Source organism: Mesoplodon bidens (genome assembly GCF_964165515.1).
Source record: "Mesoplodon bidens genome assembly, chromosome: 3".
Taxonomy (NCBI): domain Eukaryota; kingdom Metazoa; phylum Chordata; class Mammalia; order Artiodactyla; family Ziphiidae; genus Mesoplodon; species Mesoplodon bidens.
The window spans coordinates 91251492-91270572 of record NC_138178.1 but is presented as its reverse complement, the minus strand read 5'-3'; the positions used below and the strand labels follow the sequence as shown (position 1 = coordinate 91270572).

The 19081-nt window shown below is 35.4% G+C and overlaps 1 protein-coding gene across 2 annotated transcripts in view; it reads left to right on the top strand.

Moving 5' to 3' along the window:
* The window catches only part of GOLM2 (golgi membrane protein 2), a 115008-nt gene extending 96421 nt beyond the window's left edge, over window positions 1-18587 (top strand). The window contains exons 9-10 of one of the 2 annotated variants that reach the window (XM_081227098.1): window positions 10066-10233; window positions 16493-18587. In XM_081227098.1, coding sequence (XP_081083224.1) covers window positions 10066-10233; window positions 16493-16563 — 239 coding nt within the window. In that variant the 3' untranslated portion in view covers window positions 16564-18587. The remainder of the gene's footprint in view (window positions 1-10065; window positions 10234-16492) is intronic. The other variant, XM_081227099.1, reaches the window with a different exon arrangement.
* Window positions 18588-19081: the final 494 nt, after the last annotated feature.

Sequence of the window (19081 nt, the reverse complement as noted above, 5' to 3'; positions counted from 1 at the left end):
CTTAAAAACAACAAACTCTAAGCAAGCTAGGATTAGAAGGTAATTTTCTTAATCTGATAAAGAGTATCTGCCAAGATCCTATCACAAGCATCATACTTAATGGTGAACTATCAAAAACTTTCCCCTAAGGGGCTTCCCTCGTGGCACAGTGGTTGAGAATCTGCCTGCCAATGCAGGCGACACGGGTTCAAGCCCTGGTCTGGGAAGATCCCACCTGCCACGGAGCAGCTAGGCCCATGAGCCACAACTACTGAGCCTGCGTGTCTGGAACCTGTGCTCCGCAACAAGAGAGGCCGCGATAGAGGCCCGTGCACCGCGATGAAGAGTGGCCCCCACTTGCTGCAACTAGAGAAAGCCCTCACACAGAAACGAAGACCCAACACAGCCATAAATAAATAAATAAATAAATTAAGTAAGTAAGAGTCAGATCACTGGAAGACAACTGATACTTTAAAAAAAAGAAAAAACTTTCCCCTGAAATCCAGAAGACGACTAGGATAACCATTATCATCACTTTCATTCAGCTTTTCACTGTAGGTCCTAGTCAATGACATAAAGTATAAGAAAAGAAAATAAACAGTGTAGAGATTAGAAAGGAATAAATAAAACTGACAAAACTGATATTAAGATGATTTTTATGTAGAAAATTCAAAACCAATTTACAAACTATTAAATATATTTAGCAAAGTTATTAGATATAGGATTAATATAAAAATTGCATTTCTATATGTCAGCAGTAAACATATAAAAAGAAATTTTTAAAAAGAAACTTTTTTTTAGCTTTTTGCAGGTAACTTTTTTTACTTGACATATAGTTGATTTACAATGTTGTGTTACTTTCAGGTATACAGCAAAGTGAGTCAGCTATACTTATATATGTCTTGCTAAGAATAGCCAAGACAATCTATAAGGAGAAAAAAACTTATTGATGTCCACTACCAGATATCAAGACTTACTATAAAAACTGTTATTGATAAAGTAATTCAGACAGTGTGGTATTTGCACAGGAACGGACAAATGGACCAGTGGAACAGAACAGAGAATACGGGAACTGACTACATATATATGGTCACTTGATTTATGACAGAGTTGATACTGCAATGCAATGGGGGGAAGGATAGTCTTTTCAATAAATAGTACTGGGTCAGTTGGATAGCCAAATGGAAAAATAATAACCTTGGCTCCCCTATCTCACACAATATACAGAATTAAATTCAAGATAGATTGCAGATTTAAAATTTTAAGCTAATGAAACTTCTGGAGGAAAACAGGAGAATATATTCATGATGTGGAGTAGGCAAAGATTTCTAAAACCAGATAAGCCCCCCAAAAAGCTAACCATAAATGAAAAAGATGATAAATTGGGCTTTATTAAAATTAAGAACTTTTGTTAATCAAAAGATCGATCATAAGAGTGAGAAGATGTACATACCATGCAATTTAGCACCTAATGTTACCTACAAGCGTTCTTATATATAAGGAGGCATGTACAAGAATATTTATTGTTTATTACATTGAAAATTGAAAACAAATAATCATCAGTATGATAATATCAAGGTGTATGTACCAGACATACAGTGGGATCACATTGGAGTTAAAATAAATGAATAAAGCTACATTCATCAACGTGGATAAATCTCAAAAGCATAATGTGGAGGGAATAAAGCAAGTTGCAGAACAGATATATTAAGATGCTGTGTTCGCAACGTGCCAAGACTGACTCAGAAAGAAATAGAAAATATGAATAGACCAATCACAAGCACTGAAATTGAAACTGTGATTAAAAATCTTCCATCAAACAAAAGCCCAGGACCAGATGGCTTCACAGGCGAATTCTATCAAACATTTAGAGAAGAGCTAACACCCATCCTTCTCAAACTCTTCCAAACAATATCAGAGGAAGGAACACTCCCAAACTCATTCTACGAGGCCACCATCACCTTGATACCAAAACCAGACAAGGATGTCACAAAGAAAGAAAACTACAGGCCAATATCACTGATGAACATAGATGCAAAAATCCTCAACAAAATACTAGCAAACAGAATCCAAGAGCACATTAAAAGGATCATACACCATGATCAAGTGGGGTTTATTCCAGGAATGCAAGGATTCTTCAATATACGCAAATCAATCAATGTGATACACCATATTAACAAGTTGAAGGAGAAAAACCGTATGATTATCTCAATAGATGCAGAGAAAGCTTTCGACAAAATTCAACACCCATTTATGATAAAAACCCTGCAGAAAGTAGGCATAGAGGGATCTTTCCTCAACATAATAAAGGCCATATATGACAAACCCACAGCCAACATTGTCCTCAATGGTGAAAAACTGAAACCATTTCCACTAAGATCAGGAACAAGACAAGGCTGCCCACTCTCACCACTCTTATTCAACATAGTTTTGGAAGTTTTAGCCACAGCAATCAGAGAAGAAAAGGAAATAAAAGGAATCCAAATTGGAAAAGAAGAAGTAAAGCTGTCACTGTTTGCAGATGACATGATACTATACATAGAGAATCCTAAAGATGCTACCGAAAAACTACTAGAGCTAATCAATGAATTTGGTAAAGTAGCAGGATACAAAATTAATGTACAGAAATCTCTGGCATTCCTGTACACTAAGGATGAAAAATCTGAAAATGAAATCAAGAAAACACTCCCATTTACCATCGCAACAAAAAGAATAAAATATCTAGGAATAAACCTACCTAAGGAGACCAAAGACCTGTATGCAGAAAATTATAAGACACTGATGAAAGAAATTAAAGATGATACAAATAGATGGAGAGATATACCATGCTCCTGGATTGGAAGAATCAATATTGTGAAAATGACTCTACTACCGAAAGCAATCTACAGATTCAATGCAATCCCTATCAAACTACCACTGGCATTTTTCACAGAACTAGAACAAAAAATTTCAAAATTTGTTTGGAAACACAAAAGGCCCCGAATAGCCAAAGCAATCTTGAGAACAAAAAACGGAGCTGGAGGAATCAGGCTCCCTGACTTCAGACTATACTACAAAGCTACAGTAATCAAGACAGTGTGGTACTGGCATAAAAACAGAAAGATAGATCAGTGGATCAGGATAGAAAGCCCAGAGATAAACCCACGCACATATGGCCAACTTATCTTTGATAAAGGAGGCAGGAATGTACAGTGGAGAAAGGACAGCCTCTTCAATAAGTGGTGCTGGCAAAACTGGACAGGGACATGTAAAAGTTTGAGATTAGATCATTCCCTAACACCATACACAAAAATAAGCTCAAAATGGATTAAGGACTTAAATGTAAGGCCAGAAACTATCAAACTCTTAGAGGAAAACATAGGTAGAACACTCTATGACATAAATCACACCAGATCCTTTTGGACCCACCTCCTAGAGAAATGGAAATAAAAACAAAGATAAACAAATGGGACCTAATGAAACTTCAAAGCTTTTGCACAGCAAAGGAAACCATAAACAAGACCAAAAGACAACCCTCAGAATGGGAGAAAATATTTGCAAATGAAGCAACTGACAAAGGATTAATCTCCAAAATTTATAAACAGCTCATGCAGCTGAATAGCAAAGAAACAAACAACCCAATCCAAAAATGGGCAGAAGACTTAAATAGGCATTTCTCCAAAGAAGATATACAGACTGCCAACAAACACATGAAAGAATGCTCAACATCATTAATCATTAGAGAAATGCAAATCAAAACTACAATGAGATATCATCTCACACCAGTCAGAATGGCCATCATCAAGAAATCTAGAAACAATAAATGCTGGAGAGGGTGTGGAGAAAAGGGAACACTCTTGCACTGCTGGTGGGAATGTGAATTGGTACAGCCACTATGGAGAACAGTATGGAGGTTCCTTAAAAAACTAAAAATAGAACTACCATATGACCCAGCAATCCCACTACTAGGCATATACCCTGAGAAAACCATAATTCCAAAAGAGACATGTACCAAAATGTTCATTGCAGCTCTATTCACAATAGCCCGGAGCTGGAAACAACCTAAGTGTCCATCATCGGATGAATGGATAAAGAAGATGTGGCACATATATACAATGGAATATTACTCAGCCAAAAAAAGAAACGAAACTGAGCTATTTGTAATGAGGTGGATAGACCTAGAGTCTGTCATACAGAGTGAAGTAAGTCAGAAAGAGAAAGACAAATACCGTATGCTAACACATATATACGGAATTAAAAAAAAATGTCATGAAGAACCTAGGCGTAAAACGGGAATAAAGACACAGACCTACTTGAGAATGGACTTGAGGATATGGGGAGGGGGAAGGGTAAGCTGTGACAAAGGGAAAGAGAGGCATGGACATATATACACTACCAAACGTAAGGTAGATAGATAGTGGGAAGCAGCCGCAGAGCACAGGGAGATCAGCTCGGTGCTTTGTGACCGCCTGGAGGGGTGGGATGGGGAGGGTGGGAGGGAGGGAGATGCATGAGGGAAGGGATGTGGGAACAGATGTATATGTATGACTGATTCACTTTGTTATAAAGCAGAAACTAATAAAAAAAAAGACAAAGGAGACAATGTCAAACAAATTAGAATTCCTGCCAAAAACTTTAAAAGGATAAAACAGGTTATTTTGAGCTGAAAAAAAAAAAAAAAAAGATGCTGTGTTCGGAGTCCCCCAAGACTACCCTGAGGCTTGATGATTCAATAAAAGAGTTCACAGGACCCAGAGGAGTTATAATACTCACAGTTATAGTTTAGTACAGCAGAAGGACAGAGATTGAACTTGGTAAATGGAAAGGCTCATGGAGCAAGGTCCAGGAAAAAGCAGATGTAAGCTTCCAGGTGTCTCCTTCCAGTCTCCAGCAAAGAAGTGTGACAAAACACATGTGAAGTGTTGCCAACCAGGGAAGCTCATGTGATCCTTGGTGTCCAGGGTTTTTATTGGGGGTCATTCATGTAGTATCCTCATGTAGTCATGTAGTGCCCACGTGAGGTCAGCTATTCAGACTCTAGACCTGCCTGCCTCCACCTAGCAAAAACAAGTATTCACCATGAATCACTTCATTAGGATAAATTTTGTCCAATCAAACTGGTAAGCATGGCTCAAGGGCTCAGAAGTTATATCCCACAATCAAGCCAAGGACCAGTCCTGAAGACAAGCCTTTCTTTGCAATGTACAATGACCTTGTGAAGTAGATATAGGAAGCCTTTTAAAATCTCTGACTTTAAAGGTCTTCCATAATTATTCCCAATTCAAACTTCATCTTTCAAACTTCATCTTTCTGCTTTCTAATATAAATCCAATCAAATTAATCTCTTTACTGTCTCCTGAATACTCCATCTTCATTCTTATTTGAATGCTCCTTTCCTTCTCTCTGTCATGGTCCAATATATTTGCCCCTCTTTTGTGAGGCAAACATGATAACCACTACACTATAGAAACCTGATTGCCTCTTTTTTGAAACCTTCCTTTCTAGCTCTAACCCACACTGATTTCTCCCTTGTATAATTTTTTGCAAATATGATGCCTAATAATTATATAATTTAGCAGTCTGTTATATTGATCGGCATCATGCATTTTATTTATATAGTCATATTCATTCACTGTCTACTATGAAGTTTGATATCCCTAACTTGACTGGCAGTTTTATGTAGTTGGCTCTGTTTTATTGTCTCTTGTTATCTATTGTACTGTATGAATTATTATTGTGGTCATCCATTCTTGTTAGTGATTTTCTTATTATCTCTGTAGGTCACTGTAATTGTAGTATGGAAATTTTATGACTGAATTCAGGCTAGTCAGAACACCAAACACCTTTAAAAAAAAAGAGAAGAAACTTTGTAAATTGTTCTGTTGGAATATTATAATAGGTACAAGTTGACCATTTCTTTGATTAATATACTATGTCTTATAATATTGGTTATATTAACTATATTTTGCAATAACTTTTTAGACTAGTTTTTTGGTCTTCTATATTTCATAATTCTCATAAAAAATGAAAATATTTTCTTGGAGGAAATAGTGTACCTTGAGAAACTCACTAATAACTACCGTATCAAAATGTTTATATATTTAAAACAGCAATTTCACATTGCATAAAGATGATTTAACTGCTCCAGGTATTTTGTCCATAATATTGCATATTAAAAAAAGAAAATATAGATTTCTATAAATCTCCCTTTTTTCTCTCTTACCTTGGCATCATTTATTTTATCATTAGAGAAACATAATAATAAAAGACACCAAAATGTTTTGTTTTGTATTACTATCATTAGAAGACAGAGTCTTTCTCACAAATAGCTTACCCATTCTTCTATTCTTACTCTTATTCCTTCTTAACTCTTGTATATCCATTTCTTTTCTCTTACTCTGTTTTATCAACTTTTCCATTTATTTATTGTACATACGCAACTCTATTCTAGAATAGATTTAAGATGACTTTATGCTCTTTTTTATTATCCCCATTTACTTCAGTCTCCTGTTGTAAATTGCCCCCCCACCAAAAAAAATACCTATGTGAGTATGATTTGTTCTTTAACTATTTTCCTGATTGACTAATTTTTTTATTGTGGTATAGCTGATTTACAATATTACATTATATTCAGGTGTACAACATGATGATTCAAAAATTTTATAGATTATGCTCCATTTAACATTATTATAAAATGTTGGCTCTATTCCCGGTGTTGGACAATATATCCTTATAGCTTTTTTATTCTATATATAGTACTTTGTACTTCTTAATCCCCTACCCCTATCTTGCACCTCCCCGCTTTTCTCTCCCCACTGGTAACCACTAGTTTGTTTTTTTTGGCTGTGTTGGGTCTTCGTTGTTGCTAGTTTGTTCTTTGTATCTGCAAGTCTGTTTCTGTTATATTCATTAGTTTGTTTTATTTTTTAGATTCCACATATAAGTGATAACATACAGTATGTATCTTTCTCTGTCTGACTTATTTCACTAAGTATAATACCCTCCCTGTCCATCCATGTTGTTGCAAATGGCAAAATTTTCATTCTTTTTTATGGTTAAGTAGTATTCCATTGTATATATATACCACATCTTCTTTATCCATTCATCTATTGATGGACACTTAGATTGCTTCCGTATCTTGGCTATTGTAAATAATACTGCTATGAACATTGTGGGGTACATGTATCTTTTTGAATTAGTGTTTGCATTTTCTTCAGATATATACCCAAGACTGAAATTGCTGGATTATATAGTAGTTTGTTTTTTTTAGGCCACACGGTGCCAAATGTGGGATCTTAGTTCCCCGACCAGGGATCAAACATGTGCCCCCTGCATTGGGAGTGCAGAATCTTAACCACTGGACTGCCAGGGAAGTCCCTATTTTTAGGGGTTTTTTTGTTTTGTTTTATTTTTTAAATTTATTTTAGGCTGCCTTGGGTCTTCGTTGCTGTGCGTGGGCTCTCTCTAGTTGCGGTGAGTGGGGGCTACTCTTTGTTGCAGTGAGCAGGCTTCTCATTGCGGTGGCTTCTCTTGTTGCAGAGCATGGGCTCTAGGTGCACAGGCTTCAGTAGTTGTGGCATGCGGGCTCAGTAGTTGTGGCTTGTGGGATCTAGATAGCAGGCTCAGTAGTTGTGGTGCACAGGCTTAGTTGCTCCACAGCATGTGGGATCTTCCAGGACCAGGGCTTGAACCGTGTCCCCTGCATTGGCAGGCAGATTCTTAACTACTGTGCCACCAGGGAAGCCCCATTTTTAGTTTTTAGGTTTTTAAATTAATTAATTAACTTTATTTATTTTTGGCTGTGTTGGGTCTTCATTGGCTGTGCACAGGCTTTCTCTAGTTGTGGTGAGTGGGGGCTACTCTTCATTGTGGTGCACAGGCTTCTTATTGTGGCTTCTCTTGTTGCGGAGCGTGGGCTCTAGGCATGTGGGCTTCAGTAGTTGCAGCATGCTGGCTCAGTAGTTGTGGCTCGCGGGCTCTAGAGTGCAGGCTCAGTAGTTGTGGCGCATGGGCTTAGTTGCTCCGTGGCATGTGGGATCTTCCCAGACCAGGGCTCGAACCCGTGTCCCCTGCATTGGCATGTGGATTCTTAACCACTGAGCCACCAGGGAAGCCCTATTTTTAGTTTTTTAAGGAACTTCCATGCTGTTTTCCACAGTGGCTGCACCAATTTACTTTCCCACCAACAGTGCACAACAATTCCCTTTTCTCCACATCCTTTCCAGCATTTATTATTTATAGACTTTTTGATGATAGCCATTCTGATCGGTGTGAGGTAATACCTCATTGTGGTTTTGATTTGCATTTCTCTAATAATTAGCGTTGTTGAGCATCTTTTCATGTGCCTGTTGGCCATCTGTATGTCTTCTTTGGAAAAATGTTTATTCAGCCCATTTTTTAATCAGGTTGTTTGTGTTTTTGATATTGAGTTGTATAAGCTGTTTATGTATTTTGATATTTCCTGAGTGACTCTTTACACAGCAGTTAGAAATATATTGGCCTGATGATGTGGTGAGCCATCTGTAGAATTGACCAATACCTCCATAATTCTTTCTCTTTGTACTTAACTTTTCTTTTGAAGCAGAGGAAGTTTGTCTCATTGCAATGTGAATTTTTTTTTTTTTTTTTTCTTTTTGCGGTATGCGGGCCTCTCACTGTTGTGGCCTCTCCCGTTGCGGAGCACAGGCTCCGGATGCGCAGGCCCAGCGGCCATGGCTCACGGGCCCAGCCGCTCCGCGGCATATGGGATCCTCCCAGACCGGGGCACGAACCCGTATCCCCTGCATCGGCAGGCGGACTCTCAACCACTGCGCCACCAGGGAGGCCCTGCAATGTGAATTTTAAAAATATAATTTGAAATTTTTTAAACCTATCATAGAAAGTGTTTATAATTTCTAAAAAAGTCTTAAATTCTTACATCATCAGTAAGTTAATGTTATTCATATTTTAGGGATTTACTAAAATTTACTTTTTTGCCACTTCAGTGTCAAAGTAGAGTTTAACTTGTGCTGTGAGTCACACCTTAGTTTGCCTAGCATTTTTATTTTCAATGTCCATTTGTTGAATACTGTTGAATAGCTTTCTACAGTAGGTGTTATGTCTGTTGCTCTTCTTGATTTCTAATTGCTATGAATGTGTATAATATAACAGCCTCATGTCGGTCAACTTTCTTAAGCTTCCTCTGTCATTGACTTTTAGAAATATGGTTCAGGAAATGAGAAAGAATAAATCAGAATTACTTCGGGATGTTTTTCAAAACACATACCACTAGGGATTCTGATAGTTTACTCTCTTTGCTATCCCTCCTTGGAAATCCATGACTATAGTGAATCACTGTTAGTGAAGAAACTTAAAATAGCCCTCCAGTGTGTTAGTTTGTCTTATTTTCCAAGAAGAAACTAGCCTACACGGCACTCATTTATTCTGATAAGAAAAGTTATCAGAATTATTCGTGGAAAGTTATATTTCACAAAGCAGAAAACAACTACAGATTTCAAGTATCTAGTAATAAAATTATTTATTCTTCTCCTGAAGTGTTAAATTAGACAAATACTTCTATCAGAAGTATTTGTATACTTCTATCAGAGAAGTTGTTGGTTATTAGGAAAACAATTCTGAAAATTGTGCCCTTTTCTTTCTTTCTTTTTTGCGGTACGCGGGCCTCTCACTGTTGTGGCCTCTCCCGTTGCAGAGCACAGGCTCCGGACGCGCAGGCTCAGCGGCCATGGCTCACGGGCCTCACCGCTCCGCGGCATGTGGGATCTTCCCGGACCGGGGCACGAACCCGTGTCCTCTGCATCGGCAGGCAGACTCTCAACCACTGCGCCACCAGGGAAGCCCGTGCCCTTTTCTTTAAGAAAACATTCAAACCTTAAGCAGCAAGTACTGGAATTAACACAAAAGAGAAATTCTTAAATAAAATTATTTTCAATCTTCATTCTTATTTCCTTTTATCTTGGATAACCTTCAGAAAGTGTATCTTTTTTTTATAACCAGTGTCCTGAAAATTGCCAGGTTTCACTTGTCTACTTTCTGGTCTACCTCCAGTATAGGTCCCTTCTTTTCTTCTCTCTTCACTCTTGAATTAATCCTCTACCTACTTCACAGGCCGATTCTTTGATGAGAATGAATCCCCTGTTGATCCGCAGCATGGCTCTAAACTGGCGGATTATAATGGGGATGATGGTAACGTAGGTGAGTATGAGGCAGACAAGCAGGCTGAGCTGGCTTACAATGAGGAAGAAGATGGTGATGGTGGAGAGGAAGACGTCCAAGGTGAGCGTGGGCCTGGCCTCCATGCTGTGACCGTGAAACCCACCTCTAAGTTTTTTGGTTGAATTTGTGTAGAATTTTCCCCACTTAATAGCAGTACAGTCTTAATACAGAGAGGTTCTGTGCAGTTTTTCAATTTTATTTTGAAAACAATTTTATGATAGTGGTATTTGTAGACCTTTAAATAAATCATTTTAATTTTTTTCATTTTTAGTTATTACGTGATATGTATTAGTGTTTATAGTTACAATCTGAAACTCAGACTGTTCAGAAATTTTAGAATTAAATTGTTTAAAATGGCTCTAGACTTTACCTAAGGCAAATACTCCCAGAAAAAAATATTTTCCAATTTCTCATCTGAAAGCATTTCATCATTCTAAGTACAGATATTAACCAGACAGCCACAAAGGGAATGGTCTCGTCCACACTGAAAACAAGATTATTTCACTAATGATTCAGCATAGGAAGGCTGTTTTTGAAATTTGTTCTGAGAGGCTTAAAATTTATACTAAACAATCAGTTTGTGAAGATTTGTCTGTTTTGTGTTTAATACACAGATTCAACATATTTTCCTTGTTAACTGTGTTCCTTCTGAACTTTTAACTTAGTGAAAGTTCAGAATCTCCTTGTTTGCATGCACCCCTACCCACGCATGCATATCAGAGTATGTTACTTTATTGCAAGTTCTTAGGCCTGTTTTCTGCCTGCTTATATCATTTAGTAGCATTTATGGAGCTTTTTCTCTTTTCTATAAAAATTGATTATGAACTTAATGTGTGAAGTATTCAATTTTATAATATGTTGCATGAAATATTTTTCAATGTAACCTGTCTTGATTTCTTCCTTAACTCTTTTTAAAGTAATTAAATTTTATTTAGGTTCCTGACAAGAATTGTTTCTGTAAAACTCAGAAGAAAATATAGTTCTCCTAGAATACTACATAGTTAATAGGAAAAGGAAAACTAGAGACTCTGACTTCCACCCAGGCATTATTTTGTTAGTACATTCTAGTTTGGGAAGAATGGTTATTGGATTAGAAAGAGATTAATAAATGCTAGGAGTTATATACGGATGTTAATGAGAAATTTCAAACACTTTTTGGTATCAATGAAAATATTGTGCTCATCCATTTTTCTACGATCTCATCCATTTTTCATAAATCTTACCATTTCTTTCTCATTGCTTTTGTAATTTGTTTGGATTATATTTATTTGCAATTACTTATAACTTAGTTTTAAGGCTTTTTCATGCATGCATATCGTATCACCAATTAGATTGTAAGCTCTTGGAGGGCAGGAATTTTCATTTACTTTGTCTTCTATTTTGTTTGTATCCTTTTCTGCCTTCATATTCATCCCCCACCCCCGCAGTAGTCCTTAGCGTACCTAGGACCCTCTATAAATACTGTTAACTGAACATTTTATGCCTTTCTCATTGAGTTTTTATTCTTACAACTGTGACTAGGTTAATAACCCATTAACTTCTGGTCTTATAATCTTGCTTGGTTTACACTTTAAACATTCTCTGTTTTTCTTTCATAGAAGCTTCTATCATCTCATTGTATAATTTTGAGGTTTTTATTAGAACAATTAATTTCAGTGATATTGAAAATTATTTCTTATATTTTGACTATCTTAATGTTGATGACTTTTATCACAAAATTCTCGTTTGATGTTTTTATGATTTTTATCCATAATAGATACATTTATCTTCAGTGCCTTCTCTCTCTCTTTCCTATGCTCTTCTCCCTCTCCCACCCCTAGTTCTCATTGCCACTTTCTACTTTAGGTCCCCAGTACCCTCATGCAACCCCTCCTTTTCCTTTCACAAGAGAATAAATCGATTGATTCTAAGGAATATAAGGAAATGACCTAAGATGATATTCTCAATGAAGTAGGGAGGGGATGGTTAAATTTGGGTGTTTCCTCATTTGCAAGTGAATCTTGCTTGAGCTGGAGGTTGCCATTTAACATTCTTTTATCCCATTTTGATGTTCACTAGATGATAGCAGCAGAAGGATAGTGCAGCTACCAAGGGACTCCTTTATCATAGAGAACAGAAAGATGTAAGAACATCTGCTCCAGCAAATACAGAGAGAGAAGTTTGGGTGAACTGACTAAAAAGGAATACTGGAGACTTGGATATTTAATACCAAATAATTTTAAACATGTTTTCAGATATTCTTTAGGTATAGTATTAACTGTCTAAAAAGTGGAGCGGGAGAATTGTGGTTCTTCCCTAGTTTATCAACAATATGTATTCCAAATGTTTATTATTAAGTTAGAGTATTTAAAAGCATTTCTTCATAGCTTCAGTGTAAAAATAATGGTTGGGTTCCTAGGTCAGTTTGCACTTGCAGCGAAAGCAGGCAGTAGAGTGGAAAAAACCATTAGCCTTAAAATTAGGAGACCAGCTGTGTATTGCTTTTCTAGTCACTTATACTCTCTGGGCCACCATTTCTTCATCTGTAATGTAAGGGTGTTGAACTAGAATACATAGATGATCCTTCTTAGTTCTAAAATTTTGTGGTCACATTCATAGTGGATTCACTGTAACACAAGTATTAGGGACAAATGTGTTTTATATTTCAGCATGCCTAAAATAATACCTTCCCCCAAACCCTAGAAAGAGAAGTGGAAATTTATGCTCCCATTGAAACTCTGCAGCCAGAGATTTCAAAAATTGAAGCATGCACTTCAGAAGCACTTTAATGTTTCTACCAGTAGGGGCTCTGCTCTGCTCTCCCTGGTATTAGAAGCAGTTGTGTTTTTTTGTTTTGTTTTGTTTTTTCTCAAGCTGTTGGGTCCCTAGTATTAGACATTCCAGCAGCAGGACTGAGGTTCTAGCTTCAGCTAAAGACACTGACTTTGGTCTCCGAAATTCTGGATTATGAAATGGAGGCTTTGACAGCATCTGTGCCAATAGGGAGCTAAAGAATTCCAGCTTCATCTCTGATGCCTGTTTGTGCATATTGATCATTTGGGTCAGTACTGCCTGCAGAGTGTTTTCTGTAGAATTAAGTGAAGCCTGTTTTTCCTGTGTTTACAATACTGGTTTATTTTGATTTTTAATTCCTGGTTTCCTGAAGCATCCTAAAAGAAACATTATTTTATTTACATTGGTGTAAACATTTTTTCCCTGACTTCTGTTAGTGATCCAATGAAAAGGTTAACTAAAAGATTAACTCTGGAAACACTACACATCTGATAGATATATCTTTTAATTCATTCTTTATTATAAAAAGGATATGGATGTTTACAAATTCCCTTTACTCTTATCTTTAATTCCATAGAAGTTCCAAGTTTGTTTAATAGAATATGAAATGCACATTACTAAGTATACCTATGGAAGGAAGTTTAGCATAGTACCTAAGTGCCTGGATTCTGGAGCCAGACTGCCTAGATTTTAATCCTAGCTCCACCACTTACTAGCTCTGTGACCTTTTGAATTACCTATACCTCTAGCCTTGAAATCCTCATCTGTAAAATAGGGATAAATATAGTTACCTAACTCAACAATTGTTATGTGGATTATATGATTTAAATATTTATTCAGCACTTAGAACAGGATCTTTCACACTGTAATCACTGTGTAAGTGTTGAATAAAATAATTTTTTAAAAAGTAAAAGCAAGTATAGAGTTTTTTCCCTGGGTTGCCTGCTTCAGAGGACAATTGCACTTTGGCCTGTGGATTAATTTGTACATTTTAATGGAGGCTCACTGCCTTATTTCCCCAAGGCATTCTTGCTTGGTAGAGCTTGCTTTATGGAGGTGGTCCTTTCTTGACTTAAGAGGGAATTTAGAAATTATTTGATAAATTATAAATATCTTTATATTTAATAGTCACTTTATGTTGATGAGTTATTTACAGATTTTGCTTCTTTGTAAAATGAAATAAAATATTAGTCCATATAATTGTATTTAGTGGCTGTTATTGTATATCAGATTTGGTTAGGTAGTTTTGTCACAGATAAATGCAAAGAGGTTGTTGGTAGAAACTTGAATTCTGGTTAGAATAGCTACACTGAAAGTGGACTCTAGTTAATGTAAATGATAGCCCAATGTAAGAAAAAGGCAATCAGAAGTCCTATGAAATTATGAAAAAGCAATGTGAAGGCACCATATTAAAACTTCGCTAAAGAGTATAAATTAATAAAACCAACAAACTCCTCCTTATATTTATAGAGGACTTCGGAAGTAAAGACTGCCTTCCTATGCATTAATTTACTTTGAAGTTGGAAAAATAGTTGTTACCCTAGTCTACCGAGAAGGTAATTAGAAGTCTAAAGAGATTTAGGAACTAGATCATGTTTGTTAAGTGCCTGAGCCAGGACTAGGGTTCTGTTTTTCTGTTCCTAGACCTTTGCTGTTATCTTGTTTTCTCTTTACAATTATTTATTTGAAAATCTCAAAAAGTAACATCATTTTTTCCTTTGAATAGCTTTCCTGTAAATTTCTAGAAATTCTCCTTTTTATAGTAGCTTTTCCCACTGCTCCATGGTGATTGTGTTCATTTAATTACTAAAGCCCTAAAAGATGTGTTTATAGCCATATGGTGAGGTCCCATAACATGGGTCCTAAGGAGAGCTTTCTGGAGAGGTACCAGTGATTATTTTCCTTTTTAAAACCAAGATAATTTTTTAAAGTATGAAGAGTTCTTTGATAAGAGAATGATTAGTATGTTTTCGAAATACAAATGTGATTATGGATGTAATTTCAGCCTTTGCACCTAACAGATTTGGGGTTATCATTGCTATTGAATTACAGTGTTAAAAATATGAGATCAATTTGCTAGAATATGAAGAATGATTGCCTGTAATTCTAAAAGAGAATTTCTATAAATTTAACAGGAAAGTTATTGAAAGGTGAGAGAAAGTTGGTTTGTTTGGCATTTCTAATAACTAAATGTAAAGAAGAAATAAGAACACGTCATTATGGAAAGTTAATACATAGTACATACACTACATGGTACATACAAATACACGTACAGAGTACATACACCACATGGCATCTTTCTTGAACAAAATGTTACCATAGAATATACTAGAGAAGCTGAGAGTGGAAAACCTATCAAACCTAAAAGAATAGATTGAAGATAGCTATAGTATACATATGAATTTGGAATCCAACCCCTCTTTAAAATATATACCCAGACAGTTATGATAGTAGTACTTCAATCTATCAAAAACTAACCTATTGGGTAATTGTAACTGTGGACCAGAAAGTAACAAAAGTTATTTTTAAGGCTGTGGAGGAGCCAAAAGATGTCATTAAAAGCCATGTACTAAAAAGGGAGCCTCTTAAGCTCTAATTAAAATACTAATTTTAATACTCTGAGCAGTCTTATTTCAAAACTTGAAGATAGAAATAACTATAAAATTAGAAAGGAAGAGAAGAATTGTTGTTGGTAGTTAAGCTGAGAGTAGTGAAGTGACAGGTGATAGCCAAGAAGGACCCAGAAAAACCTGTCAATAGCCAAATAAGTCGAACTCTGAAGCACTACATGGAGTCATTTAGTATAACTACTCAAAGCGACTCTGAGGATGTTAGTGTCTAATAATATTGTGTGATAGTTTTTTTCTTTTCGGTAAAGAAAAGGTTGTTTTTTAACATACTCCATTTAGGAAGTTGCTGGTAAGCTATTTGCAGAATAGCAAAGAAATTCACTAAAACGCTAAATTTGGGGATCATGAGTAACTTTTATTTTTCTTTTATTTTCTAATTTTTACTTGATGACTATGGATTAATTTTACTATTAGAAAAAATGTTTGGTTTTTAAAGGCATGAAAATGTATAAAGAATGATTTCTACCAAAGCTTTAATTTAAAGGACTAACTTTCGTCTATATAGAAATAATATATTTACGTAAAAGGATCAATTCCTCAGTGCTTGTGGAATCCTAAAGCTTTGCTATCTAGCTCTACTTGTTTCTTTCATCCTCTTTCTTTTCTTTTCCCTTCTTCCTTTCTTCTTTCCTTTCTCTCTCTCCCCCCACCTTTTCCTCTTTTCTTCCTTCCCTTCTTTTTTTCTCTATCATCAAAAGATTTGTTAAAATTAAGTGATTTTCCAAAACAGTTACAGACTTTTCATTCATTTGCCAAGCAACTAAGAAACAGAACAGCATTTACAGAAGGTGTAAGATAACAAGTAGAAAACTACATTAAGGCTGAAGGAAAAAAAAAAGAGAGAGAGATTATTTGATTGGATTTCTGTAAGTGATTTTAAAAATAATATTCTTGATACCTGATTATTTTCCTTACAGATGATGAAGAACAAGAACTTCAAATGGATCCTGCAGACTATGGAAAGCAACGTTTCAATGATGCCCTTTAAGCCGTAAAGGAAAACTTCAGAAAACCTAAAGTGCTGTAAAATGGAATCATTTCTACTTTGTCGATTTTGACTTTTGTTGTAAAGATACATTGAGATAGATTTAAGGAAAATTTTAAATGAAAGAATGTACCCATGTACATATGTGAACTTTTCATATTGTATTATTAAAGCAGAGACTTTGGGGTTATGTTACAGTTGAGCCAAAAACAAAGTAAGCAAAACTGTAATCTTTGCATTTAAAGCAAACTAATGTATATTTTACATTTTATTGAGCCTAATTCTTTCCACAAATAGACAAACAGGAAAAATGATTGTACAGTTTATATGTTGCACATAGCATAACCACAAAGAGAACAATTATTCAACTGGAAAACTTTTTATACACTAATACATGCTTGTTAGCCCAACAGGTGTTCTGTTCTATCCACCCCTCATCTCATGCTGTTCAAGGAATCATACCTAGAATAGTTGCATGAAAGAGAGGGGAACCTGGAAGCCAAGCACTGGGCAGCAATGTGCAAAATCACTTCCCTACTCTTTTTATTTTACATGAGTAATGATGTGTTTCGGCAGATAAGCTTTCAGCTGAGGCCTGATGGAAGCTGAGATAACCTGCAAAGACATAACTATTTATGAGTTATACCTTACTTAGTTCATGAAATTGTGAAATGCATGATTGATGATGTATTTTCAATTTTTATTTTTTCAGGTAATACCAGTACTGTTTAACCATTACTGGCTAAAATTTTTATATTTTCAGAGTTAAAGTTGGTGAAGATATTAATGATTTAAATGCCAGATTCTGAAAGAGGCTAAATCAACCTTGAAATGAATTTGCAATCAGTATTTCAAAGCATCTCTGGTAGTTTTAGTGATCTTATTTGACTAGACTTTTTCAGAAGTATTAAATAAGCAATTTTAACAGATTTTTATTAATGCACAGATAAGTAGAAGTACAGTGAGATCTACAGCCATTTTATTAAAATAGCTTAAAAGTTTGTAATAAAGATGAAGAACCTTTGTATTTACTTAATATGTTAGTTAAGAACCCATAAACCTCATATTTGCTAGATTTACAAAATTATTTTAAATGCATTTGTCTTTTTTGACCCTCTTCAGTAGAACGTGTAAGCTAGCTAATCCTTGTTTTCTGATTGAAAGAACTTTTAAATCTTATCGCCCTCCCCCCAAATAAAAGGTTTTGATCATGAGAAATTTAAGCTTGTTAACTGTGTTTCAGAAGGGCTACTGTTAATTGCACATGAATATGAGATGCTTTTTTTTCCCCCCTGTACTCAGGTTCTAGTCAAAATTCAAACTTACAGAGATTAAAAAAAAAAAAAAATGTTGTTCAATTATTGGAGGTGCAAAAATTCTTAGACTTCAGTTTAAAATTATTTAGCAACCCAGAAAAGATGTAGTGATTTATTAAAATTGTTTTTTCTACCATATCAAAGTTAGTTATTCATGGTTTTGCTGTGAGTAGAGTCAGGCCTATAATTAATAGGTATGATAGTTCACAGAATTTTTTTAAGTGGAGTTAAAGGGAATTGATGTACACCTTTCAGAAGTTAGGGTGGGAAGATGAATCTAAAACAAATTCCTAGTAATACTTTATATTTAATACTGTAAAATCTTTACAAATGAAAACCATGAAATTTCCTGCCTTAGTTCCTTTGTCATAAAAACAATCACTTGGTTATATGGTAGCTATACTTACACAGCAAAATTTCTTCAATTAGCAGTCTAGACATTTTATAAACTGAGAAATCTTGGATCAATTGATAATATTTTTGAACTGTATTAACATTTTAGTGCTATAAAATACTATGTGAATCTCTTAAAATTCTGACATTCTACAGTCTGTATTAGACATGCTGGTTTTATAACATTTTACTTCTGCCTTAAGATTTACGTTTTTTAAATGTATTTTTGCCCTGAATTAAGTGTTAATTTGATGGAAACTCTGCTTTTAAAACCATCACTTACTGGGTTCTAATAAATTAAAAATTAAACTTGTTTTACTATTTTGCTGATTCTGATACATATACACACATCACACTCATGTGATGCAAATAGTTAGATTTTAACAATAAAATTTGAGTAAATTTAGAATTCATTTTAAGCTAAGCTAAACTAGAATGGCAGAAATTTTTACACTAGCACTGTTTACTGTAATGCTAGTTTATTCAACAAATTTTGAGTGCTTCCTATGTGCCCAGCATTGTTCTAGGTAGTAATAATACTGTAGTAAATAAGGTAGACCAGGTTTCTGTTCTCATGGAGCTTACATTCAAGTGGCAGCAGTCAGACAATATACAGGTAAATACTTGAATCAGATAATTTTAAATAGTGATAAGAGCTATTATAAATAAAACAAAGTTCCAAGGTTCCAAGGTGTATAAAGATCCAAATAACTGAAACATTGCAGTTGTGAGGCTAGAATATCATGAGCAAGGAGAAGAGAAATGAGGCTAAAGAGGTATGGAAGGGGTAAGATTAGGGAGAGCCTCGTAGG